The sequence below is a fragment of the Fundulus heteroclitus genome, chromosome 1 (genome assembly GCF_011125445.2).
Source record: "Fundulus heteroclitus isolate FHET01 chromosome 1, MU-UCD_Fhet_4.1, whole genome shotgun sequence".
Classification (NCBI taxonomy): domain Eukaryota; kingdom Metazoa; phylum Chordata; class Actinopteri; order Cyprinodontiformes; family Fundulidae; genus Fundulus; species Fundulus heteroclitus.
In genome coordinates this window covers 27,394,714-27,422,586 of record NC_046361.1, presented here as the reverse complement: position 1 = coordinate 27,422,586, position 27,873 = coordinate 27,394,714, and the positions used below count along the sequence as shown (strand labels likewise).

The following is a 27,873-nucleotide window of genomic DNA, read 5'->3' as shown; positions in this document are numbered from 1 at the left end:
AGATGTGATTCAGCCTCACCAGATAAAAAGACCCATAACCCATGGATACCACCAACAAACTTAACGAGGTACCAACATAGAACGACCAATTTAAAAAGCTCTTTTAGATCACATGAAAACTGGCTCATAAGCTTAACACTTTTACTTTCTTTTGCTTTTTTAGTAATGGTAAATGTAAATTCCTTTCATAACACTACATTCATATGTTTTCTTTAAAAAATAGTTAAAGCAAGGTTTATAAAAAGGTAATACAACAAAACAAGAAATACTAAAAAATTTGTGAAATTTTCAACATTCATTCCCCACCCACATGTGCCTCATCATTGCGTGAACAAGTTTACAACTTAATGACTGAGTATTATTGACTCTCCCCAGTCTTTGTGTTGATGCACATAAAGAACCCTCTACAAAAGGTTACTATTGTACAAATCCCAGTTTCCACAAGTTGACTTCTGTTTAGTGTTACAAATGACATCCAAAACACCACAACTAAAAATTGCTTTTAAACATAAATAACTTTACCGAAGTAAGAAACAAGTAAATATCACATTTCTGGCAAAATGCAGCTTTTTGTAATTGATGGAGCATAACCTGACGCATATAGCAGCAAGCAAACTGCAGCTGCTACCACACAAGCCCTGTTTCATGGATTTAAAGATGTGTGATGTGTATGTGATGTACATAATGTACAAAATGCAGCTATTCTGTTGATACACTTCTCAGAAAGTCCATTTGTATTTGTACCCTTTGAAGAAGGTATGAGTGACTTATATGCCACGCAAGTTTCCTTCCAGCATTCTTTTACAGCTCAAGACGTCTTTGTTTGAATTGACTCCATACAAATATTTCCCAAGGTCTTGAATTGTGGCTCCAGATTGTCCAGAAATTGAAAATCCACCTCCTGGTCGTCGTTTGGCAGCTGCTCCATTGACAGATGACAGCTGTCTGCTGTCCCCTCCTCAGCATAAGTTAGGGAATAGTCAATAGGATATGAGGTATCTATGTCAACTCCTTTTTTCATTGTTGCAAACTATGGGATGTAAACCAGAAAGAAAAGGTCACATTAACATTCATCTAAGACTCAATTTAAACTATTATATTGTTGGCACTTAGCTAAGTGATCTATGGCTCTATGAGAGATCCTAATTGTTCTTATTGTGATTAAAGACAGAAAAATATTTCATCCTAACATTTTATCACACACACCACTGTATAATTTAACTCAGTTTGTACCTCTGTAACCAGTTGACTTTATTATCCCTGTCCATCACTAAAATGCCTTATAAGATATTGGATAACATACAAGTGGTCTTCTCTTACCTGAGTATTTATGAAGTGTTGCTCTTCTCTCATACGGTTGATGGTTGAGTTGTCCTACCAAAAGAAAGTTTGCACATCAGCCGTGACAAAAACATAAACACGCATTCATTTGTACAGAGATATCTGTTGAGTTTGCATTTTACACATTTAATTTTATATAATTTAATATATTCTATATTTATTATCTGCTTGCATGAGTATTCATACACCTTGAACCTTTCCCCATTTTGTTACAATAGAGTCATCAATTAAAGATGTTAGATTATAGACCAATATAACATAGTATACTTTCTTCATGATAAGAAATGTTAAACACGGTTTCACCAATTTAATTCAAATAAAAACCTAATTTTGGGGTGAGTTTGTCTTTCAAGGCATGTTATCCTCAGATCATTCCACCTTTTCCTCTTCCTACATTGACCTGCCTCACCCATCTCAGTTTGTGATAAATCAGATCATGGAACTTGACGTCGCAATTTCTGCTTTGCCAATTCTTTTTTAATAGATGCTCTGAGAAGAATGCAGCACAACGTGTCCGTGACAATGATGGAGTCTCAGCTAAGGGTTGGTGACACAGGGCTGAGATTGATTGTGACTTCTCCCTGTAAAGTGAAGGCAGAGGTGCGGCTGTGCAAGAAAGACATGGCAGGGGGCCAGTGCGAAGAAGTGACAGGATCCAAACAGAGACTTGAGCCTACTGGTTGGACTGCAGCACACAGTGTACATTGGGTAAAAATCATTCTTTAAACCTTTCCTGCCTAAAGGTAGATGTTGGTTCTTTGTTGCCAAATGGCTCAGGCTGACAACCATTTGGAATTGGTCCAGCTTTTAATAACGCTTCATCAGTCAATCCAGGGGCTTGTAAAGATCAGAGGTGAAGTGATTCCCATCAGACTAAGGACATTTTTTTTGGTTGATGTTAGGCGTGAACAGTTGGGTTAAAAATAACCCAGTTTGGATAATTTCCAACTCAACCGCTGGGCTATTATAGCACCAACCCATCAGTAGTTAATTTGACCCAACAAGATGGGTCGGTTCATTATAACCCAACAGATGGATTAAGATTTTCTACCTGTTTGTTTTATACCACTACACCTGCAGTGTGGTGACAAGTTTCTCTGCCAGTATTTCCAACATCTTTGCACCTTTCGTTCCTTTTCGGGATCCTTTTATAAATATTATTAATCCATCTGTTTTCTGATTTCTCTTTTTCTTTTCAGCAAGCAGGAGAGTTCTCTCTCTTGCCCCATGCTCGGCTTTGTGTGTGGGTACCATTTTTAACTTTTTCCCCAATGCTTGTAAAAAAAACCAAAAAAAACAAAAAACAAAAACAAAACAAAAAAAAAAACAAAAACAAAACATCATGTGTGTTTTAAACCACATTTTTTGCTTCCTTGTCCAGTGAACTAATTAACCAACAAACTCTCTTTACACAAATATTTTACAGGTTAAATCTGAAGGGATGGTCTTGTTCTCAGAGCCCGAATGTCCATTTGAAAGTAAGACTGATGACCAAACCAATCTAACTTTAAATAATGTCCACCGTTGTGGACATGTGGAAAATTTGTACAACTGTAGAACTTTATTGTACAGTTGTGGCCTAACAGAAATTTGGTTCCCGCAAACTTTACTGCTTCATTGCTGCTGGAACCTTTTTGTCTGTTTTTTTTTCTACAGCAGGCCATACTGAACTCAGAAATAAACATACTGAGAAATACAGTAAAAAGAGCTAAATTTCAATAGGCTCTCAATGGGAAAGTCTGAGCAGATGCAGAGGTTTCCTGGCCACAGATCCAAAATCCTCTAAACTCATACTTACTTCTTACTTTATTCATCATTTGTTTCTTGTTAAGTGAGCTGATGGCTTCCACAAGCAGAAAATACTATTATTAAAAACTGCTTCAGAAAAGAATGAAGCGCTGATCCACCAAGTTGTGATAAAGTGACATCAGCAGGTCACCAATGAAGGATATTTCTGCTAAAAAACTAGGGTTGCAAAACAACATATCTCAATATAATCAATACACAAGTAAATTATTATTCAAATATACTCAATTGCCTTATAATCGATGTAAACATACCCAGTTACATTTGCACAAGTTGTTTAAGTTGCATTAAAAGCATTACTTCTGTTTAGTTGTACCGCTATTGGATGCTAATGTGGCTGCATAATAACTCAGGTTATGCTGAAGCCAGGGAGAAGCTGACAATTTGTGGTAAACTGCCCTGATGTGGTTATTGATCACTAAAGAAAAATAGAAAGCAAAGTTACCAGAAAGACAGAATTTTTGTAGGGTTGCCCGATATATTTCCATGGACCACATCCTTGTTTACACAGTAAATATATGCTTTGTACGTGCCTGATTCTGGTTGTTTTGAAACACAATTTATTTTAGGTTATATTGACAGGCAAATGGAAACTCACAGTGGCACACTAAAGGAAAGCAATTATCGTAAGGTAAAATAATTGTATGAAAATAAAGCTCAGTTTGTCATATTGTAATTTATCAAGCGTCTTTCTTGTTCTTAACTGAAACTAATCCTGTGCCCTCAAAAGAATGTTCTGAGGAGGCTGCTAGGTTTCTGGTTCGACTGCCACCTTGGGTCCCTGAGCAAGACCCTTAGCCCCAGAATGCTCCCCACAGTGGCCAGAACTTCTCGTCTTGTCTCCAATTTCTTATCGTCGTTCTGCCTGTTTATTCTTTGGACCTGCTCTCCCCTTGCCCTCTCTAGTTTGTTTAATAAGTGCTTGTGTGCACCCCCTAGTAAAGGTATCTCCTGAATTATTTGTACCTCGCTGGATCATTATAAAATGTTAATATGCAATTCATTCAAAGTTACCTTTATGCCAGTGTAACAGGGTGAATGTGGCTCCAGTGTAGAGTAATCCGAATTGTCAGAATGACCAGAAAAGTGCAATATTTTCAGTCTTTTACCTGTCAAGTGTGTTTGTCAGTCTTAAAGATGCTACTAATTCACTAATGTGAACGAGGCTTTCATAGAACAGCTCTATATATACAAAGTTTAAATTGCAAACAAACAGTCTATTTATTAATTAAGTGACTTCTGAGGGTAATTAGTTGCACGTGATTTTATTTATAGGTGTGTGTGTGTGTGTGTGTGTGTATGAGAGACAAAACGGGGTTGAAAATTGTTCAAGCCAAACTTAGTTGATTCTTTTTTTGTATTTTTTTGTGTTTGTTTTAAAAATCATGTATCATTTACATTTTAATATGTGTATATGACTTGTTGTTTTATTACAAAACATACTAATAATATACATTGAGGTTTGTTGTTTTGAGATTAAAAAGTGTTTGAGTTATTATGAAATATTTCAAGGGATGTGAATACTTTAGGACAGCACTGTAAATAAAGAGGTCTGCTTATTGTGCTGCTCCAGCTTTTTGTACATTTTGAGCACTGCAATAAGAAAAGCCCTCTTTAGTTTCATCTTTTAACTTTTCTTACTATTTCCTTAGTGAAATCAAAAATATGTAAATCTGCACCCACACTGGCAGATTTCTATTTTTTATGCTGTGTTTTTGTTTTGTATCTTTTTATATCCTAATTCTCTCAATAGCATTATGAGTAAAATTTGAAATATGAAATGCTTTTTTTATTCATGTATTTGCTAATGCAGTTAAAATTAGTTACAAATCTTACACTTTAAAACCATCATCATCAGAAATTGTAAAAATAGGCAAAACAGGTTAAGGAGCCATTTATGAACATCCACTATTTTCTTTTTTATGAATAATGACAATGCTACATGTCAGAGTTCAGTCTGGAACATAGTTTTCATACAAAGAAAACAAGAAAGTTCCAGTTTGTATTATTTTTCAAAGATAAATTGTTGAGCAAGCTTCGTGGATTAAAGCTTGCAGTGTGTTCTCAACATTCACTCACAGTACCATACATGTCGCGCAGTCTTTGAGAAAAATCAGAAGAGATAATCATAATCACTCACTCTGAAAGCCCTCTTAGAGCTTCTTGGTGCTCTCTGCTGCATTGACTCTATTGTGTTCATGTATGAGTTTATCTGTGGACACATATTTTTACAAAGTTAAATTATTGTCCAAAGGCAGAGCAGAAATTATCAATGGATCAATGGTTGTTAGGAAATAAATTTACTTATTTATGAGCCATAACATAATGAACATAACTATGGTTTACTTACGCTGAAAGTTACTATGCCGTGCGTTTCTTCACCACAGAGAAGTCCTGGGGGTGTCTTTATGTTCTAGTTGAAGACAACAAATAAATAAAGCAGGCACATGCATTTTGAAAGCTAAAAGTGTGTAATGGGGTCCAATTGCAAATAATGTATAAAATTATTCTTGAATTACACTTAGTAATTGTCATCAGTCATACATTTTCAGACAAATAGAATAAATATAATTAACTGATTCATTATATTTACAGTTACCTTTACAACGCCAAATGTATCATATTAAACAAACCTTTAACAGATTAAAAACAACTGGGTTCAATGATGAACTGGTCTATTGTCCATCTGGCGAATTGCCTTAGTACTACTGATAGCAGGTGACAATTGAATCCCTATTAAAATGTCAAGATGTTACAGATAATAAATAATTAAACATATTTTTTTCAGGAATAGATATAGGAATATATTTTAATTAACCATATAATTTATTGATGGAATTTATGACGATATTAATATTCGTGAAGATCTTTTATAAGAGCCATCTGGCAGATTACTTTTTCAATTTATTTCCTTTATGAAGCTTTAAAGGGTTAATTACATTTATACTACATTTAAAGCTGACCAGAGAGTGCCTTCCTAGTTAAATATAATTTAAAAAAGGATGCATCTGCCTTTCTCGTTGTATTACGGCACTTGCGGAAACCTTAATCCTTTGAAAACCAAGCTGTTTTTGGAAACATCTTTCCAAACACCAAAGTCTTTAACACATTTGCCAGTGATTTAGCCCAAGACACTAATATAACTTAAGTTGTCATTGAGTCAAATAATAATCAAACACTTTGACTGAATTTAAGGCTTAAGTTGTAATGAACACCCAAAGGTGGTGACAAGTACCTGTATGTAGGGAATCTTCATGCCATCTGTGAAACCCCCTAGTGTTAGGATCAAGGGCTCAATCTGGCAAAGAAATAGAAGCACTGTCAAAGATTAGAGAGAATGTTGCAAAGTAAGACATGATCTCAAATGTAATGCCAGACAATCTTCAAATGTTTTTAATTCTAAAGGGTCAAACATTAACTGCTTATGGAAGACTACCTACTTTTAACAAAGACAAACCTAAAACAGGACAAAACAGTCTCTGCAGTTAGAAAAGTCACTTCACGCCTTACCTTGCAATCACTACAACCACCTTCTTCATTATACTTGTCCAGAGACTGAGTGCCTTCATCGGAATCCTCGTCTATAAACTCCCAACTTCGATTGCACTCAAACATGGCCAGAAGTACTGTGCAGATATTAAAATACTTTAACCACGCGTTACAAAGTTTCTATATTCAGTGCAACATTAAAGGTGATTTTTTCTAAATTATATATCCCATAAGTTTTAAAAAGTGTTTTAAAATAAAATTAAATAGACATATATGTGTGAATAAAAACAAATCAAATTTTGTTCTTAAATTCAGCAGACCAGGAAGCGAGAGAGAGCTATAGAGAGAACAGAGGCTTTTCACCATACAAGCATAGCTGACAAGAATGTGTTAAAGTATCCTTAAGAACACCCCTCTAAAACAGTATTAAGCATACGTTTTGTTAAGCCTCTGTTTATGCATGGGGAAAAAAGTTTTTTCATTGGTCTGATGCAATATTCTAATCTTAAATGCTGTGTTTATATTAGCTGGAGGTGGGGGAAAAATCTTAATGAACAGAAATAAAGGCTTTACAACATCATCCATCTGTGTTAATCCATAAATTGTGTTTCCCATAGTGTAACTGAGTTACTGATAAAAATCAACTTTACAATATTATCAAATTTATTGAATATAGCTATATGTATATAAAACCCTTGCAAATGCACCTATTAAGTCCCTGGCCTTTAATCAGCCCACAATACTGGGGGAGCAACGTAACATTTCAGCAATTACAAAACAATTTGATAATCCAACCATCCATTTTCTAACACGCTTATCCCTTTTGAGGTTGTGAGGGGTGATGGTGCCTATCTCCAGCTGTCAATGGGTGAGAGGCGCGATACAACCTGGACATGTCGCCAGTATAGATAATGGATGGATGCATGAAATAATTTGACTTTTTGGTATATTCCACAAATCTCTGTGTTTAAATGAAGCTTGTAATTGCTAAAGTAATTAGATATAAGCATGTTAGTTTCAGCAAAAATTCAGGATAAACACTCTGAGCCCCTGCCCCCAGTACTGGGGACGGGGTTTAATTAAGACAGACATGAACAAGACATCCTGGGCTGTATTGACAATACATTTGGATGATTCAATGTAAGCTTATACTTACACAGAAATGCAAGCAGTCCTGCAATAATTAGTCCTATGGCTCCTCCACCAAGGACAATGGAAAGAGGGTAATATTCATGGCAAACACCACTTTCATCACAGTCACACACCTCCACTCTCAGAGTCTCGTTCGCAGCATGATTCTGCTTGTCCTGAATTACCAGTGGAACTGAGTAGTTACCATAGGGAATCTTCTCCCGAATAACAAGGACGACCTCTTCACCTTTCAGTGATATAAAGAGAAATATTTATGCAGTCAATGTTAAGTTGTAATGTAATGTTTTTATTTTGTGGTTTCAGTTGTAAGGGTTCAAAGATGAGAACCAACCGTAGGCACTTTCTAATTCCCAGTAATCCCACTCAGTGTCATCGTTTGCAATGGAGAAGACAAAGGGTCCACTGTAAGGATCTGCATCAGCATCCTTCACAGGCACTGTGACCTTATCACCAAGGTTTCTGCACAATAAGACTTTCTTGTTGACCAGCATGGGAGTGTTGTCATTTTTGTCCATGATGTGAACCTTGAGGGTAAATGTACTTGTGGCTGGAGGTGCACCTTGAAAACCATAGCAAAGGTCATTTTTGCCCAGTTCAGTTTACTAAGTGAAACAAATTTGCCATTTTAGTTTGGTTTCAAATGTTTAAAAATGCCTTATCATACCATCATCAATTGCAGCAACAACAATTCTGTAAATATTTTTTTCATCAACAAATGGTGACTCTCTATCCATCTTCTCAATTGTTGTGATTTGTCCAGTTTTCTTATCAACAGTCACCCAATTAGCAGGGTCTTCTATTAGCTCAAACCTGGTCAGAATTAGGAAAATCAGACATAAGGTCACTTTGGTCATCAGAAGAAAAACGGCCCAAGCAACATTAAAGCAGCACTAAGTAATTTTTGTGTGGCACTCCCCCTACAGGACCTTTTGAAAATATCCTTGTTGTAAACAAAGGCCGCCCTCCGCGGAGCATTCCCAACACCTACAGCACACTAACACTCTCAAAGCAGCTGAAGAAAGAGAAATGTGTGTATGCAGACGGATAGTTTTGGCCAGTCCACTCACAGCATCGTGACTGGGTATGTGTATGCGGATGGCTCACTGTCTGCACAAGCAGGTGTCTTTATAGCTCTCTTTTATATTCCCTTTTTTTTGAGGGGGGGGGTTGTTAACACTGCTAAATGACCTTACTCTGGATTTAAGTATCGCTGTTCATTTTACAACAAGATGCGAACAGAGCAGTGAGACTGCCATTGGGTCGCGGTGCATAGAAAGTTACAAGTGTGGTTTTTCAGCCAAGACAGTAGGGAGGTGATGACAGACCCCTCAATTGTGTCATAAATACTTGGATTACCATCACATGGATTTAGAAGAGGATAGATTAACGTAAAATGTAATTTAGTGGTGCTTTAAATAAAACAAAAATGAATAAGTAATCAACCAGAAAAACCTGCGCACTGCAATCTGGTTAGATTGCAGTGCGCAGGTGTTTCTACCCAGCCTCCCAGCCCCCCCCCCCCCCCCCCCTCCCCATAGAATTACCGTAAATCACATACCTTACATATATACATTTTTTTCTCTCCTTCAAAGAACATCGATTGCCACATCTAGCAAAAGTTTGGTAATTTTATCTTAAAATGCATGTTTTTCAATTGGGTTCTAATCAGTTATAAACTGGTAAAGTTGCAATCATCGATGTCCTTCAGGAGAAAGTTTTCTGTCAAACAGACAAATAAGCCCCCCCCCCCTTAATAGAAAAAAATATCTGAACAGTAATGCAATTTTTGTGAGACCATACCTGATGTTGGAAGAGTCAACATCATGGACTATAGGAGTATACAGTGACTTTCCTGGCTCTGATTCCTCTTTCTGGTGTACAGTGTCAGTATATTTTTCAAACTCTGGGGGGTCGTTAGTGTCATTCATTCTCACTGTGATCTTAACAGAATCGGGGGGAGGAAGCTGGCTTGAATCTGTAATTAATTTTCCATCTTTACAGAATGACATGGTTTCAGGATTCTTAACTCCAATTTGCAGTTTTACCAAACTGGTTATGTCAAAATTCTTTGCCTGAAAAAGACACAGATTTAGATGCTTAGTTGCTGTTTATGATACTTATGGTTAATTATTTGGTAGAGCTATGGTTTAATTTACGATGAATGAACATTTTCTGCAAGGTGTGGAGAAAAAGTTACCTTGGCAATACCAATAATTCCCTCGTTTGTTATGGGGTCAGTGGTAATATTGTAGATTTCATCTTCATTGCCGCTTATAAAGTAGTACTCAGCTTTCCAACCGGGAGTGCCGGGAGTATCCATGTCATCTACAGCAACTCTTAAAATCTCCTTAGAGAGGGTCATTTCCATAGCCTCAACTTGGTACTGAAAAGTAAAGAAATTATGAATTTAGCAGAATTTATAATTTTAAGAACTAAATTAAAATTACTATATAATTCTTGCCTGTGTGTTCTTAAACTTTGGTTGATGGCTGTTTGTGTCAATAACATTGAGTGTGATAGTAGTAGAACTGGAAAGGGCTGGCTTTCCCTTGTCAGATGCTAAAATAACAACTGAATACTGTTTTGCTTTCTGAAAAACAAGGACAATATATATTTTAGCTTTACAGAAACACTGCATGGTTTGTGAATTCTGAAAAAAGGTACAATACTCCAAATGAAAACTGTCCTACATCATAGTCAAAACATCCTTCAAATGTGAGTTGGTATGTATTGCCAATAACATTTGTTATTGCAATCTTTGGTTCAGCTGGTGTTTGTTCAGCCACGGTGACCTCAACTGCTGAGTTTATTGTGTCTTCCTGATCTTCATCTGTGATCTCCGTTGATATTGGCAGGTACTCTCCTGGAAGAAGAAATCCTCAAATTATCTTCACAAAAACAAAATTCAAAGTTTAAATCTAAGTAAACATAACGTGCAAATCCAAATTTTACCATTAGAAAGTAAGTCAATCATTATCTTCAACCCTCACTAAAGTTAATCAGGAAATTAACAAAAAGTTTTTTTAAATTTTAAAATCTAAGTCAAAGATTTCTTCAAATTTTCAACCAGAGTGTTTTTTTCTTTTGATTGATGTACACTATCAATGTTTCACTATTTAAAAAATCTGCACACTTTCGATACATTGCATTTTTCTAAACTTACCCGATTTTATGTTTTCCTTCACATTGGCTTCCTTCACAAGTTTATTGAACTTTGGTGCGTTGTCATTTATGTCTAGGATTGCTACATCCAAAAATAGTTCTTTGTCAATTTCCTCGTTGGTCACTTTATCCGTGACGTTAAATTGGATCTGTTGATTAAAGTTCTCATGTAACACAGTTTTCAATGACTGCATATCATGCCAGGTATTAATAGTGGTAGATTGTTGCTCACATGGTATAAGGATTTCTTCTCTCGATCAAGACGTCTATGTACAAAAACATCTCCTGTTGTTTCATCAATGCTGAACAGCCCGTTTTCCTCATTTTTTACCTTTACCGAAAACCGATGATCTTTATCACCAATTTTCATATTGTGCAGCTAAAAGAGACACATAATCAAGCTATTAGGAGCAGGTTTTCACACTAATAACCTTGATTGAATTACAACAACAGAATATTAAATTCACAATACATGCAAAAAAAAGATTACCCTAGTAATGTTGTATGGGTATTTCACATTCATTTCCTCTTGTAGTTCTACTGTCGACAAGACCCATCTTCTTTTGGAACGTATCAAGGACTCCTAAAAAAGCCACATGTGGATTAAGCAAACAATTGCAAAAGAACAAAAATTTGTTTAGAGAAAATTGTTGAGGGGATTGTTTTTCCTCTCCAAATTTTTACCCGTTTCACTCGATCATGGTGCTTGCTGCTCCCTTCACTCTCCCCCAGGGCAGCTAATGCAACCTACATAGAATGAGATGACAGAAAAGTGATTTTACTTAGTTACCAAGATTCGTTTTTGCCATTTACTCAGATTATCATTTTACAGGACAACTAGTTAAATTTTAGTCAACAAAGTTTTTCTTTAAGTAAGTAATGAGAGTTGAAAGTTACTGTTTATATCGCATCTTGACCTTCTTTTCAAACAAGATGGAGTGTATCACCATGTGCACTCAGTTCAAGGATACTTTCACAAATAATGTTGGGGTTAAGGAGAGAGAGAGAGAGAGAGAGAGAGAGAGAGAGAGAGAGAGAGAGAGAGAGAGAGAGAGAGAGACTTTTAGAAAAAGAAAAGAAATCCAGTAACCGGGAAAAATAAATAAATAAATAAATGCATTTAATAATAAAAAATAAAACACTAGGGACTGGTGCTGTTTTGATCACAATGAAAATGTAAAGCTGAGTTGCTTCTTTGTAGTTACATGGAAGAACAACAAGAAAACACAACAGTTGTGTTACAAATTCATCTAATTAACTGCTTATTTTAATCTTGAATGCATCTTCTGATGTGTTTTCTGACACTAAAATATTATTTTTTTATTTAAAACACTTTTTTTCAGGCCTGCAGCTGTAACTGAGATCTAATTAACCTCCATTTTCTGAATACATTCTGAACAGGATCACCATCTCTAGCTTAAAAAATAAAGGGTATAATATGCTATTTGATTGGAATCAAGACTTGAAACAAATGTCTGGGGATATGCACTGGCTCTTAAATCTTAGCACATGTCAGGTTTTGTGAAGGAGTAATAATATGGCTATGAATACCTTTCTGCATATATACTGACAATTATAGATTAAGCAGATTTAATGGAAGGGGAAATGTAAAAAAACTGACTTAAAGGCATACTATGCAAAATTTTTCAGTTAATTAATGTGTTCCATACCGTTTTGGATGATTATATGAGTCATTTAAGGTCGAACAAAGGTTTTCTCGGCCGCACTGGTGGTCTGTGGGGGAAATACCGCACTTGCAATTGCAAGAGCTTACGGCTCGCATCCACAGAAGTCTCGCTTTACGGCGAGAACTCCATGTGTTTTTGCCCTGCCATTCACTATATGCACGCGCGAAAGCAACAACAAAGAACCGCGTGTTAACGTCAAATAAACATGCAAGCATATCGAGTTTTATTATTATTATTATTTTTTTTTATTTTTTATTTTTTTTTTTATGTTGGCGAGACGCCACCGCGGCGAGGGGGCGGCGGCCGCGGCGAGGCGAGGCGGTGGCGGTATCGTCTCGCCAACATAAAAAAAAAAATGATAATAATAATAATAATAATATAATAATAATAAAACTGGCGAGGCTTCGGCCAAGATAGCGCTGCGGGAAGCTTGATGTTCATACCTTCACTGTGTTAGTCATTGTTTGTACTGCCGTTTTTTCCACTTTTCGTTGCGTTCGCCTGTCTGCTAAGCTCAAAACAACCGCACCTGGCTTGATGGAGAACCAGAACAGCTGAGCATCTTTACGACAGTGCACTTTTACTTTCGCCCTCTGGGGGGAGCCTCGCAGGAAAATCAACCCCGGTTGCATAGTATACCTTTAACACAGTTGAATAAGTACAATTAATATAAAATTATATTGAAGCACATTCTGATTCCATTTCAGCATTTAGTCTTCTTGAGTTTGAACATAATTTATCAAGAATCCTTTTATTGTTACCGCACATTTCCAAAGGTGACATTTTTTTTCAGAACATAAACAGGTTTAGGGTACACACAACAAAAAAAATTTGAACTGCAGAGTGGAGTAAAGGTGGAAGCTTATCGATGTACGTTCATAACACCTGGTGCACAGCAGCAAAAGCGATCGAGAAGTTCTGCTCTTTCAATCTGGAATACCTACAATAGTTCAATGCAGACCATTCAAACTGGCTAGAGAGTTTAGCTCTGTGATTATTATTGTCACATACATCCAGCCTAAAGCTAATGCTAAGCTCGCCTAGGAGGAGCTTTACTGCTTTATCAGTGGACTTATGAACAGCAACCTGGATGCAGCTGTAATTGTAACAGAAGATTTTTTTTTTTAATAGTGTCCTGTCTGGCAATGTGGCAATAAGAATTGTTGTCTTAATGTCAAAGAGATCTCAAGAGATTTTACTTTCACAAGTGGATTCTTACTGCTTTTGCAGTAGTGCTCCGCTTGGTTCACATATGCAAGTAGCTTTATTATAATTTATGCAGGGAATATTTCAAGTTATATGGACACTAAAACAAGAAGGTAGAAGAGGAAAAAAAGGAGAAAAGGTGAAAGAAAGAGGACAAAAAAGGGAGAAAACGATACAACATCCACAGTCTGCTTCTTCACCTCCAAAGAAAGATGTAAAAAACACAGCACAACCAGCCGATAAAGTATTAAAGATCAACCAAAGCCTTGATACCATTACTGAAGAATATACAGTATCAATCAATACGATATATATGAAGTGACAGGAGAAAATAATAATAGGGGTTTTCTGTATAGAAGTCAGTCTGTAAGTACCTGAAACCGAGCACTTGTAGGTGTTGGTGAGAGTGCGCTTGTGTATGAAAGGTTTATCCATGATAAAAATGCTCAATAGCGGTTGTAAGGAGCCAAAGACCCGCTCCCCAGAACATCGAAGCAGGTGCCCAAGAGGGGCCAATCCAGGAAATCTGCCTTCCCCAACCAAGGGAAGAGGAGAGACGGTCCCAAGGAAACACGCCAACAACCACAATGCCGAAGCCCCGAGGAGCTGCTGGGGACGAGCCTGTGGATTCCGCAAGCAGCCAGCTACAGTGGAGCAGATTCGGCCATGGGATATCACACCAAGTTTACTGCATTATCCCAGGAGTGTATAAAGCTGCTGCTGCTGATCTGATGGACTTCGGTCCATCAGATCACATCTTGGTGGAGCTGATACTTTCCTACAAGCGACTAATCTGCAGAACCAGACCAGTCACCAAAACCATTCAGGTTGGGACTGATGAGGCCTGCTCAGCTTTACAGGACTGTTTCGAACACACTGACTGGGATGTATTTGGAGAGATGCTGATCTAGATAATTATACATCACCTGTGCTTTCTGATATTCACTTCTATGCTGATGCTTACCTACCCTCGAAAAACAATCAGTGTTTTCCAACCAGAAACCATGGGTGGACAGGACAGTGTGGTCCTACAGCAGGGCTAGAAGTGAACTGAAGAAAGGCATCCAAAGAGCAAAGCACACAAGCGGTGCATCGAGGACCACTTCAGCTCTCCATCGTCCCTGCCTGCCTGCAATCATGCATCATTGTGCCTGTCCCTCAAAAAAAATTTTGTCTTTAAAAATATCTTAAAAATTGAAAATAGCTTAAAATTGAATAAAAACAAGTGTGCCTTACATAGGTCATCTATTGACATGATTTTGTATTAGTTTTGTCTTAGCTGGTCACAAGATAAGGAATTTATTGATTTTTGTTTCTCAAGAGTGCTCGGTTCAAACTTTTGTTGATGGTCCCACCAAGTGTGGGAGAGGGGTGCTAATGAGAGACACTGGCCGAAATCAAAGTCCCTCAATTGGATCAACCGTGAGGTAGATCCCGCTGACTCCACAGAGGTTGAATATCCAATATCCAACTTCAAACAACTTCACTACAGTGTGTTTCAAGCTGTAATTATTCCGTAAATGTATGGAGTACTGTTAGTGCTAAACATTTGGATTCTAGTGTTGGAAAAATTTTGGAGCTAGTTGTTTAATTTAAATGAAAGAAAAATTGTTGAGAAAGGAAAAGTGCTCAAACCTTATTTTGTTAGTTTGAGAGATATTTAAGTTTTGGCAGTAATCAGAGTGATCAGAAGACTAAGTTTTGACTTAAGTTAGGTAAACCTGCATGGTATCTACCAGAATTAACAAACCCAAAAAGGCACCGCACCAGTTTGTTAACGTTCTGGTCCCAGTTATTACATGACAGGGCAGTGGGGTGCTACATATGGATTTCAGTTCAGCCTTCAACTCCGTGTTCCTGGACATGCTGGCTCTGAAGCTCCACAACATGGGATTATCCATAACTCTGCTCCTGATCAGTGACTTTTTCACCAACAGGTCCCAGGTGGTGAGGGAGAAAGAAAAACACATCTGACACAGTGGTGCTCCAGGAACAATCTGATCCTGAACACGAGCAAGAACAGGATATAATAGGTTACAGGAGAGCTAGGAAGACTGAACATGCTCCACTCTGCATACAGGGGGAGATGGTGGAGTGTGTGGACCGCATTAGGTTCCTGGGGATTCACATCTCCTCTGATGTCTCCTGCACTGAACACCTCCCACGGGGTGAAGAAGGCCCAACAATGGGTCTCCTTCTTCAGGAAACTAAAACGGACTGGACTTTCCACTAAACTGCTAAAAAAAAATTACAGAGCTACCATAGAAAGTGTTTTATGTGTTGTGCTATTACACACTGTTTAAAGTTATTTAATGTTTAATAAATAACTCAAGGACCGCGGAACTGGTAGGGCTGGTAGGGCGGCGGCCCTACCTACTTTTGATGATCAAACATGTAAAATAATATATATAAATAAAATTAAATTATTCAATAGCTATTTTTTCAAATGCACAATAGTCTATGGCAGCAGCATCATTTTCCAATGAGAAAGCGATAAATCATCCCATCTAAAAATGTATAGGGTAGTTCACTGCTATTGTTTTCATCCGGGTTTTTCGCGCATGCGTGACTGGTAGGCAAAAGGCGAACACAATGGCGGACGCAAACAGAGAAACTGCTCCAGACAGCCGGCCTGTGTAGCGATCGCCACCTCCCCTCCGCCGCTATTTAAGTAGAACAATGACTAGAGCAGAATTAAGTTGTATTTACCGGAGATGAAGTGTAGACTGTAAATTCTGTCGTAGTATGATGGCTCCCCCAGTCCATTGGGAGTGTCTGCCTGTGCTCTTTTCATTGAAATTGTCCATTTCTTTCTTCGTCCTTCCTCCTTCGGTAAACGACAGAAACGTACATCCAACGATTTGGAATGCCTCTGTGTGCAACCGGGAGCACAACAAGTCGTAGGCATTGCTTAGATTACAAAAATAAACTAACTAAAAGTACGCTCTAAATCACCCGTTTTGTCATGTAGTAGACGAGAACAGTACTGTTTGTGTCTACACGCCGGACCTGGACGTAGCGCTGACGTCACGCGTGAACTACCCTATTGGCTGATTGTGTCATGTGATGTAAACAAAATGACCGCTACTTCGTTTGTTTCGTTAGCTTAGTTAGCTTTAAGGCTGTGTCCACTGCAAGTGCTGAGAGGTGTTTCTCGTCCCTCCGTCGTATCAAGACCTATCTGAGATCAACAATGACCCAGAAAAGACTAAATAGCTTGATGTGCGCCCACACACACAGGGATCTTTTGACCATAGTGGATGCTTTGAGGATAGGACTTCATCCAGCATAATGGCAGACGGAGACACTTTTTCGGGAATATTTAGAGCAGGGGTGAGTTTGACTTTTCTTTTAAAAGTATCTTTATTCTGTAAATATTGTGTTAACTGTAATATAATGATTGTAAGTGGAAATAAATACGGCGTGTGTGCTGGAACATCAGAAAAAAAAAAGTTAAATAAATGGGTAGTTCACTTTCATCCGGGTTTTTCGCGCATGCGCGCCGGACAGATGGGCCTGACCAATTTGAAATGCGTTCCGCGGTCCATGAAATAACTCTCTGTTAGGTATTGTCTGGTGAATATCAGCCCAAGAGCTGATATCAGTTGAAAGGGATGACTCGAGCACTGGCATTTTTAAACAGCAAACTACACACATATAGAAGAAATGAGTGACAACTTCTGTTCAAGTTCAATAATCTATTAACAGAAATAACATGAACATCACTATAAAATGCTGTTTATCTAGATAACATTTTTTATAACCAACACACTTGAATTACATTGGCAATGGCACGGCTCGAAGAATGCTAATGGGAGCTACGCAAGTGTTTCAAAAACACCTTGAAAACACATTAAGTAACTTTCTAAATAAACCATTTAACTTTCCCTGTTTATTTCTCTGCCAGACCTGTTGGTGATTCTGTGTCAGTTCAGTCATGATGCTCAATTGCGTTTTCTTTTTTTTTTTTTTTTTTTTTTTTTTCAGGACTTTTTCACAAAGCATCCCCCATGCTGTTAATGGAGTTATTAAAACTTAAGGTATTAAAATAGCATCTGACCTATCTTCTTAAAACTATGTAAGCAGCTGGACTCAGGGAAAATATGGCTCCACTCTATATGTTTTTTAAAACAAGGACAATGCTTGCGTGTTTTCTGTACTGCATTTATCCGTACTATAAGGCGCACTCAAAATTCTTAAATCTTCTCAAAAATTGATGGTGCGCCTTACAATCGGATGTGCCTTATATGTGATGAGAGTTGTGCTTACTCGTCAATTTTATGTGGTACAATGCCCTCAAAAATCTGTTAAAATGTGTAGGTACGACTTTGGAGAGAAACAAAGCTGAATAACAACAATAATAATAACAATAATAATAAAAATAATAATAATAATAATAATAATAATAATAATGTGGCAAAGCATCTTTTCACATGTAGACATTCCATAATGAAGCAAAATGGTAAACGGCTTGTATACCACTTTTAACTAGTCTGACAACCTCCAAAGCGCTTTACACCACAGTCAGTCATTCACACCCTGACAGTGGTGTGCTATGTTCTAGCTCACCACCATCGAGGTGATGAGCTAGTGACAAGGCTACCATACGTCGGCGCTATCGGGTCCTCTGACCACTGCCCGCATGTTATTTGGGTGATGTGTTTTGCCCAAGGACACAACGACTGAGATGGTCGGGGTTGGGGATTGAACTGGCAATCTGCCGATTGCAGGATGAACTCCTTAACCTCTGTGCTACTGTCAGGCAGGACAAGCAGGGCTAAACCATGAGCAAATGATAAACGTGAATAATAAGTACAGAAGCAACAAGGCATGAAAAACGACCCCATGTTCAGCCTGTTACATTTAACTTAATTCAAAAATAATTCTGTGAATATAAAATAATATGTAGAAGTAGGCTTAGGGAGGATTTTTGGTTTTGATAAATTCCTGCTCATGAATATTCCGCAAGGGGAAAAAAAACTTGCCATGATCAGCTGGGTCAATTTCCTTTGTAATTTCGAGTTTTTGAATGTTTTTGTGTTTTAGGGTTTTCCATTAAACAACTACCAATCAATCAATCCTTATTGTCAGCTACAATTTGCATTGTAATCGAAATTACAGTTTCAGTACAACCATCCAACCATCCATCGGGGAATGGTTGACTGAGGCCTTGCGTGCCGAAAGAATGCAGGAGCATTCCTTCCGACTGCCAAGGACCCCGCCATGATGCAGTTTCCTTAGGGCGCTGCCTTTACAACAAAAATAAATCTTTCTAAGTGCTAATTTTGGGGTGATTCCTAGTTCTGTATTACACACCCCATTGTTACATTTGATTCATTGTACTTTGTTTCCTTGTTTTAACTCCTCAAAATCTGTTGTCTGTTAATTTCCTCAATAGGTAACACAGACCTACAAACAGATAGATACTAGGGATGCAAGTTATTGATTAATAAGTTAATCTAAAGTTGATTGATCTTATTGATCGTCCAACGATGAAATGATAAGTGACCATTTTCTTAAAATCCCAGTTTTCTCTTGTATCAAGATGGCCTTTCCATAACATGAAGGGCTCATTTTTTTTTTTTTTTTTTTTTTTTTTACAATATGCTACATTTTAAGAGACCAACAATTATATTTTTATATTATATTGTGCCACTTGCGTTAAATACTGACTGAATAAACAAATATTGTTTTTCTCACATGATTTAACTTGGATATAGTTGTTAAATATATTAAATATGTTCTATTCAGTAACCTATTAGGTTACTGAATAGAAACAAGTTGAAGAGGATGAAACACATGAAACACTTTTAATCCTTGAGCATGTAAGCTTTGAGCATCTTTTCCTTTTCTATCACATTACAGTTTTTTTTGGGTAATGTCATTCGCTTTTCTATTATCAATTCCTTGCCTTCTGAGAAAATCTGTGAGTTTTGGTTGAGAAACTGATTCTGCTCCACCAGACAGCCTGGCTAAATAAAAACTATTTAACTGAAATTAGGGCTGAACAATTTTGGAAAATAATCTAATTGCGATTTTTTTTTATCTTAATATTGCGATTGAATGCAACAGTTTAATTTATCATGTCTTTTTAAACATATACAAACAACACATCAATTTGTTTCATCCCTGTGCAGATTGGGTGCAAAAAGACCCACTGCATCTCAACTCGGAGCCGAAATTATTGCATTCTGACTACGATATATTTCAACCAAAATTATGATTTGATTTTTACTTTTCTCTGCATTAACCACAAGCAACAAAAATGGCCTCTAGATAAAGATGTTTGTAAACAAGAACTAAATAACAAAAACTTTTAATGTTTTTATTAATCAGAATATTATTCAAGAGAACAGCTTTTAATTGATTTGGACATCTATCCTTGTTGAACATAAAGTGCAAAGTTCAACCAACAAACAAGTCTATGTATTAAACTGATTGACCAGTACTTAATGCTATGGTGAGATTCCTGAAAGTCTAGTAAAAACACTATGATTATTTAAACTCTAAAACAAATAATAAAATGTGATTATCTCAGAGCTGCAACTGTCTTCCCTTCCATATGGAGGCAAACCAACTTTAAACATATTACTGACACATAAAGGATGTATCTGATTCACTAATTGACCTCTGTGATTTGGAAATAGTTTTTTTTTAAATCGTGATTATATTGCAAATGCGATTAATTGTGCAGCCCTACTTGTTAAGTGTTAATATTTAAAAGCAGAATGCCACTAAGAGCATATTGCATGCTGATTAAACAGTGCAAAATTAATCCCACACCAAACTCTGTTTGGACAGCTTCATGTTGCATCTGACATTACTTTTTCTCTTGCTACTGCAGTCTGGCTCCACTTTAGCATGACCGGCAGTGGCATTTGGTGGATGGCAGTAATACTATAACACCAAAAGAAGGTCTAAGCAGACATTAACACTTAATTGGATTGGCCAAACTTTAATGTAATTAGCCATTGATTGATAGTTAATAGTCAATTATTTGTTTTATTAATTCAAAATAAAATTTTAAATAAACTAAAATTAACAGATAACAGTGTTGTTGCAATATGTTGGTGCAAAATGTATGAATGTAAATTCATATTTGATTTCGTCCTCTTATTAATTGAATCGTAAAGAGATTGAATCTTGAGCAGCGTAGCTGTTGGTTTAATTAACTTTTAACTGTAAATTCTCTTTTTGCGTCAAACAGGTTTAAAGTTGGTTTGCGTCTCAGAGAAATAAAAGCAGCAGTTGTAAAATTGCCTCACCAGATACATTTACTGCTGGCACTGTTCTCATACTGGATACCAGCAGCTGGCATCGAGTCAAAGACTTGATGTACTCTGGTGGGTTTTTCTTAGGTCTGTGCGATTTGATAGAAGTGCCATATGATGACAGGTGTTGTGAATCGGTGCTATATAATTAAGAATGGAATGAAAATGTTGACATTTAACTTACTATTATTCTTCTCTGCAATGTGTATCATTTGGAAAAGCATTCTACAGGTTTTGTTAGAATCTGAGGACTGGAATCTGGGTGTGCATTCATAAATACCTTTCTAATTGAGGTTTTCTGCGCACATTAAAACACTGCTTCCTGTTAAAAGTAAAACATCCGCAAAATGAAGTACTTCAGGAACAGGGCAGGGAATTGAAACTGAAAGGTGATACTTTGATCTACCATGACGTGTATTATCTGGAAAACCACAGGTTTTGTACTTCCCTTTCCTTAGAATTTTAATCCTTTTAAAATGTTAACACCAACATTTACATAAAGACATTGCACACAAAAGCTGTTATTTAATAATTCAGTTTTTAATGTTTACATTCTGTGCTCCTTACTTTGAGCAAAAGATGTTTAAAGCTAATCCTCCTACTGCATATCAACAACTGTCAATGCTTAATAGCCTTAGCTGAAGCAAAATCGATTATGAATAATTAAAATCCTAGACACAAAGTTTAAACATACCTAGACCGGAATGTTAGTATGATTATATGGATCCTATATGCAATGTTATTTTCAGCTTTGAGCCATACAAATCTCATGATTGAAAACTACTTTTGAGGGATTTAGTAAATGTTATTAATGACATTCTTGTTGAATTAATTCAAACAGAACAGAAAAAAAACAAAATGCTTACCAACAGCAGCAGGGAAAGGCTCATCATCTTGAGTCTCACTGATACCTGTTCTGGACACAGAATGTGTATGGGGCAGGCTTAATGTTCAAGGAGGCCAAGCCCACAATGCTTGCAGGCATCAGATTGGCTGCCAGTGAATTGAACAATGTCCTATTTGTTCAATTATATTCAAAAATACTTTATCCCAAAGGGAAATTAAATTTAAGTGGAGTGTTTCCTGTTAAGGCATTTTTTAATTTATGAAGTTAATGGAGTGCTTACATTTTTCTTACCATGTATTTGTAAATATTATTTGTGAGAATGAACTTCTGTACACTATGTATGCTCATAAGTATAGGTCTGCTAGGTCTGCTAGGTATATACCCTCAAGGTAGGTAGCTCATGTAACCACATGTGATTTATGCCTTGGTCTCTTGACACAAAACTCAAGTGTTGCCAGCCATTGCTGAAGGAGATTTGTTTTAAATCTAAATGACAAGTTACTTCTAAAAGAAATACTAACTAATAATATGTTTGGTTGTACGTGTCTCTTCAAAAGCAGCAAAAATTATATTTTTGAAAATATATATTATGGTACATCTATCAACAGGACAAATTAACATTTTGCATGTTTGGTACACAGATCATCAACAATGTTGCATCTTTGCAGTGAAACTACAAAAGTTACTTAACTTGGAATGATACATTTCCAGTCTGCACAGTAGGTGTTTCTTCCTGTTAGATTATCTCATGTATTTATCCAATTTCCTGTTATGTAAAATCTTAGAGAACACTTTGGTATGTCTTAGTTACGTACTATTGGTTCTATGAACGTCACACACATCCTTATTGCTTGTCTGTATTTTCAAAACATTGCTTCTCAGTTGCTCTACTAGTACATGGCATTTTTTCATTACTTTCCATGATGTTTCAAACCAGTAATTACTGACAAGTAAAACTTGAATGCCTAAATGCTGAGTAGTTTTAAAATATCTAAGACAGACAGATAAAACAGGTTTGTTTTGTCTCTAATGAGTGGACTGGAAAACACAAACATTAAAGCCCCATCGATGTACCAAACCCTTTTGGAAATAAAGTTTGTTTTAACTGTAAAACACACCCAAAACATATCAGCATAGCTGTTTACTGGAGGCAGGGATGCCTCCAGTAAAGCACATTCAAATTAAGATTACTCTTAATTTAAAAAACTTATCATTTATTGAAAAGTATGTAATCATTTTATATTCAAAGTAGTTTCAGAAGTTTTTTCAGAAAAATTGGGCCGCTTAGTTCGCTTTTGCCTCGGGCCGGCCCTGTCTCCCACCCTCCAGTCACCTTAATTAGTTCCACCTGCTACCACCCTAATCAGAGCTTCTGGAGTGCAGAAAGTGTGTTGGATAAAAAGAAAAGCCATTTCGGCATAAACTGGTTTGTGACTGGACTGGAATGGCGACTCAGGTTGATGATGATGATGATGATGATGATGATGATGATGATGATGATGATGATGATGATGATGATGATGATGATGATGATGATGATGATGATGATGATGATGATATGGATTTGAGTGGTTGGGCTAATGTTAGTGGAATAGGGAGTGGTAGAATCAGGGGAGAAAATGAAAGTTTGTCAATAAAGTAACTCAGGAAGAAAACAGTTCAGAGAAAGGAACCCCTGTAGTTCGAAACAAGATTGTTACAGAGGAATTTAAAAGAAGATGAAAACATTCAGATTGGACCTATTGCATTATCAAGAGAGCTTAAGAAGATTGGAAAGATGTCTTGCGAAAACACTAAGAGTTTAGAGTGTAATGATCATTTGTAAAACAGAAGAACAGAAAAACAAAGCTTTGAACGTCGAAAGCATTTGTAGAAAAAATGTGAAAGAAAAAAGGATTGTTCGAGAAAAGAATGGGACAAAGGGAGTGATAACAGGAATACCTGTGAATGAAGATTTAGAAATACCTAAAAAGGGCCTTCAGGAAGTGGAGGTGAATCATATGAAAAGATTGTTGAAAACAATAAATGGAGAAAGTTTATCAGTAATGATAGAATTTCAAGAAAATATACTTCCTGAGAGGGTTAAGATAGGATACATTAGCTTTCCAGTTTGGCCCTACATCCATCCCCCACTCAGGAGTTACAAATGTCAAAGGTACGGGCATGTTGCGGCAGTGTGTAAAGGAAAACAAAGATGTCCAAAATGTGGAGGTGATCATAAATATGAAGAATGTGGCGAAAATGTTCAAGATTGTAATTGTGGGGGACAACAAAGAGTGACCTTTGGGGGCTGTAAAGTTAGAAAGAAAGCCATTGATGTGGAAAAAATGAAGACGAGCAAAAATCAGTTATGCTGAAGCTGTAAAAAGGGTGGAAGGACAGACTGAAAGGAGGGAGAAAAATGTTCAACAAAATCAAACTCCTCAGGTAACATCAAAAGAGAGAACTGAACCTATATTAACAAAAGAAAATATTATGTGGTTCAGTGTACGTATATGTGATTAATTGTGCAGAGTCAAGTACAAAACTGAGAAAATTTAATTAATAAGGAATGGAGAAGTTTTTTGGAATTAAAGATATTTCATGGGAAGTCAGGGACATCAGGAGAGAGAGCACTTTGATTAGTTTACAGTGGAATGCATGGAGTTTAATAGCAAATGGGCAAGAATTTAAAGGGTTCCTTATAAATCTTAGCAAAAAAACAGACATATGTATACAGGAAACTTGGGTCAAACCTAATTTAGACTTTGTTATTAAAAGATATACTGGGCTACATAGAGATAAAAATGAGATTCAAGGAGGGGGTTGTATAACATTTCTAAAAACAGTAATTCAATTTAGATTGTTAGCAAAAGGAGTTAAATTAGAGTGTATAGTTGTAGATGGTTGGAATAAAAAGGAAAGTATTAAATTAATAAATTTTTATAATCCTTGTAAAAGATTTCAGCATGAATTGTTGGATGAAATCGATAATTATCTAAATGGAAAAGTTGTTTGGTGTGGTACCAACGCACATAATTCGTTATGGGGTACTAAAAATTATTGTAATGGAATAGTTATTAAAAATTAATGAGAATAAAAAACTTCCATTTGAATGATGGAAGGGGCAGAAGAGTTAATATATAAACAGGTATAGAATCGGTAATAGATCTTTCAATAATTTCAAATTCGCTGGCAGGTGTATGTTCATGGCAAATAATTAAATATACAACAATAGGAAGTGATCATTATACTATAATAACAAATAAATTTAGATATTGAAAAGTATAATGTTCAGGGTTTAAAGAAATGATGTTTCAGTAGTGCCAATTGAGCAGGAATTGGGAAAAATACATGTGAAAATGGAAGTTGATAATTTTGCTGCTAATCAATCATTAAAGAAGAAATAAGGTGGGATTTATAAGAAGATTGTTTGATGGTGGACAAATGAATGTGATAAAGTAATTAAAGATCAAAATAAAGCTTTTTAAAATGTTCAAAAGGAATCACACTTCACAGAATCTTATAGAATATAAGAGATGTCAGGCTCTTGTGAGAAGAACTATAACAAATGCAAAAAAGGATTGTCGGAGGAATTTTTGTAATTCAGTGGGAAGAGAAACAGAGACTGATAAGGTATGGTCAATAAGAAGAATGAATGGGATTAAAAGAGAATATGGTTATCCAGTCTTGAGTGATGGTGAAGTAATAGCAGTTGAGGATGAAGAGAAGGTAGATATGATGGCCAAGAGTTTTATTAAAATACAAAGCTCAGATAATATTAATTTGGAAGTGAAAAGGGGAAGAGAAATGACAATATTAGAAAACAGACAGATATTAGAGCAGATAGAAAATGTAAATGATTTATGGAATGTTCCTTCTACAAAATCGGAATTAAATCAAGCTCTTCAGAAAGTTAACAACACCGGCAAAAGATCCAATTTTGTTATTTAATGTTAAAACATCTTAATGAAACATCTAAAAAGATTTTATTGGAACTTTATAATAAAACATGCAAGAAGCTATTTTTAAAGTTGAAGAATAGCCAGTAAAATAGGGATTTAAATTTTCAGTAGATAAGACTAAAACAATGTTCTTTTCAAGGAAGAAAATTTGTGATAATATTAAATTAAAGAGTATATAACCAAGAAATAGAAAAAGTGAAGCAATTAAAATTTTTAGGGGTTTGGTTGAAAGAATTATATGGAATATATAGGATATATAAACAGGACTAATTAGATCAGTGATAAATTATGGAAGCATTGTTTATAATTCAGCAGCAAAGATAATTTTACAAAGATCAGTACCAAGCATTGAGATTATGTACAGGAGCAATTAAAACATCTCCAACAACAGCATTATTGGTAGAAATGGGAGAAATGCCACTTACATTTAGAAGAGAGCAATTAACATTAAATTATTGGGCTAACTTAAAAGGTCATAGACAAGATCATTCAACTCAACAAGCAATAAAACCCTGTTGGGAAAAATAAATAAAAGACACTAGAAGTTTTGGTTGGAATGTGAAGAATAAAATAACAGAATTAGATTAGTTTAGTATAAACCAAACAGTATCATTATCAGTAATACAGCCTTGGATTATTCCAGATGTCAGTGTAGATTTTACTTTTTCGAGAAGGAGAAAGGATAAGGAATTCCCTCTAAATTCCCATACAGGATTATATTAATAAATGTTATAGTTATGTAAAATGTATACAGATGCTTCTAAACATATATTAAATCAAATATGAGTCTTTATAGTACCACAGTTCAATGTTAAAATTAGGAAAAGAATAAGTGATGGACTTTCAGTTTATACAGGAGAGATGATTGTAATATTATTAGCTATTCAATGGGTTGAAGAAGTTAAGCCATTAAGATCAGTGATATGTTCAGATTCTAGTTCAGCCTTAATTAGTTTGCAGTATAACCATTCAGATAGCAGGCCAGATATTTTAATAGAAATTCAACAGACACTATATAGAATAAATATGAATGGTTTAATGATAAATTTTGTATGGATACCTACGCATTATGGAGTAAAAGGAAATTAATAGGTAGATAGGGCCGCAAAGGAAGCTGTTAGAAATTTAACAGTGGATTTAATTATTATTTTTAGTAAATCGGAAGTTAAAATGTTAATTAAACAGAAAATTAAGGATAAATGGCAAAAGGAATGGGATGAAGGAAAAAGATTGGTTTTGTAAAATTCAAAAGAAAACTGGAGAAATGAGAATAACATGAAGAGCAAGAAGAGAATAAACTATTATTTCTCGTTTGAGATTTGGACATACTGGCCTAAATAGTACTCTGTTTATTTTAGGGAAACATTGGAATGGTAAATGTGAATACTGTGGAGTAGATGAAACAACTGAACATGTCATGTTGTACTGTAATAAATATGATGAGGAGAGACAGCAATTAATTCTACATTTAAGTAAAAGTTAAATTAGATTTATTTGAATTATTTAGATGTGATTCAGAAAGTAACATTAACAGGATAATATTTTGTGTTATTATCGTGTTACTAAAAGTAATACAATTGTGTAATAGAATTTAATTCCTGAGAGTCATTCTGGTCCACACTACCAGTAGATGGTGGAAATGCATCAATTTGTTGTTTGCCAATCGCCAAAAATTTTAGTGAAGAAGAAGAAGACCCTAATCAGACTCACTTGAATCACCTGTCACCCTCCCTGTTTATACCTGCTTCAGTCAAGCTCCCAGTGCCAGAGTGTCTCGTCTTGTTGTCGCTTTGCCTGTTTGATCCCTTTGACTTGTTCTTGCCCAGCCCTCATTAGTTTGCTCACTAGTGCTCGTGTGCACTGCCTGGCAAAGTTTTCTTTCCTGGGGTTTCTGTGTCTTGCTGTGCTCACGCTGGGAACACTTCAATGGCTTCTAGTTGTCACTGACAATGATCTTGCTGACGTCA

The 27,873-nt window shown here is 36.2% G+C and overlaps 1 protein-coding gene across 1 annotated transcript; it reads right to left on the bottom strand.

Moving 5' to 3' along the window:
* Positions 1-426: 426 nt before the first annotated feature.
* On the bottom strand, positions 427-11,691 carry LOC105932275 (cadherin-like protein 26). Its single transcript, XM_036139540.1, has 17 exons — positions 11,635-11,691; positions 11,441-11,533; positions 11,183-11,329; positions 10,952-11,099; positions 10,479-10,651; positions 10,250-10,378; positions 9,986-10,171; positions 9,589-9,860; positions 8,453-8,598; positions 8,120-8,347; positions 7,793-8,014; positions 6,658-6,773; positions 6,383-6,445; positions 5,498-5,560; positions 5,288-5,359; positions 1,321-1,374; positions 427-1,030 (listed from the first exon to the last, which is right to left on the bottom strand). Exons 2-17 carry the CDS (start codon positions 11,471-11,473, stop codon positions 809-811), a joined length of 2,274 nt encoding a protein of 757 aa, XP_035995433.1. The 5' UTR covers positions 11,474-11,533; positions 11,635-11,691; the 3' UTR covers positions 427-808.
* Positions 11,692-27,873: the final 16,182 nt, after the last annotated feature.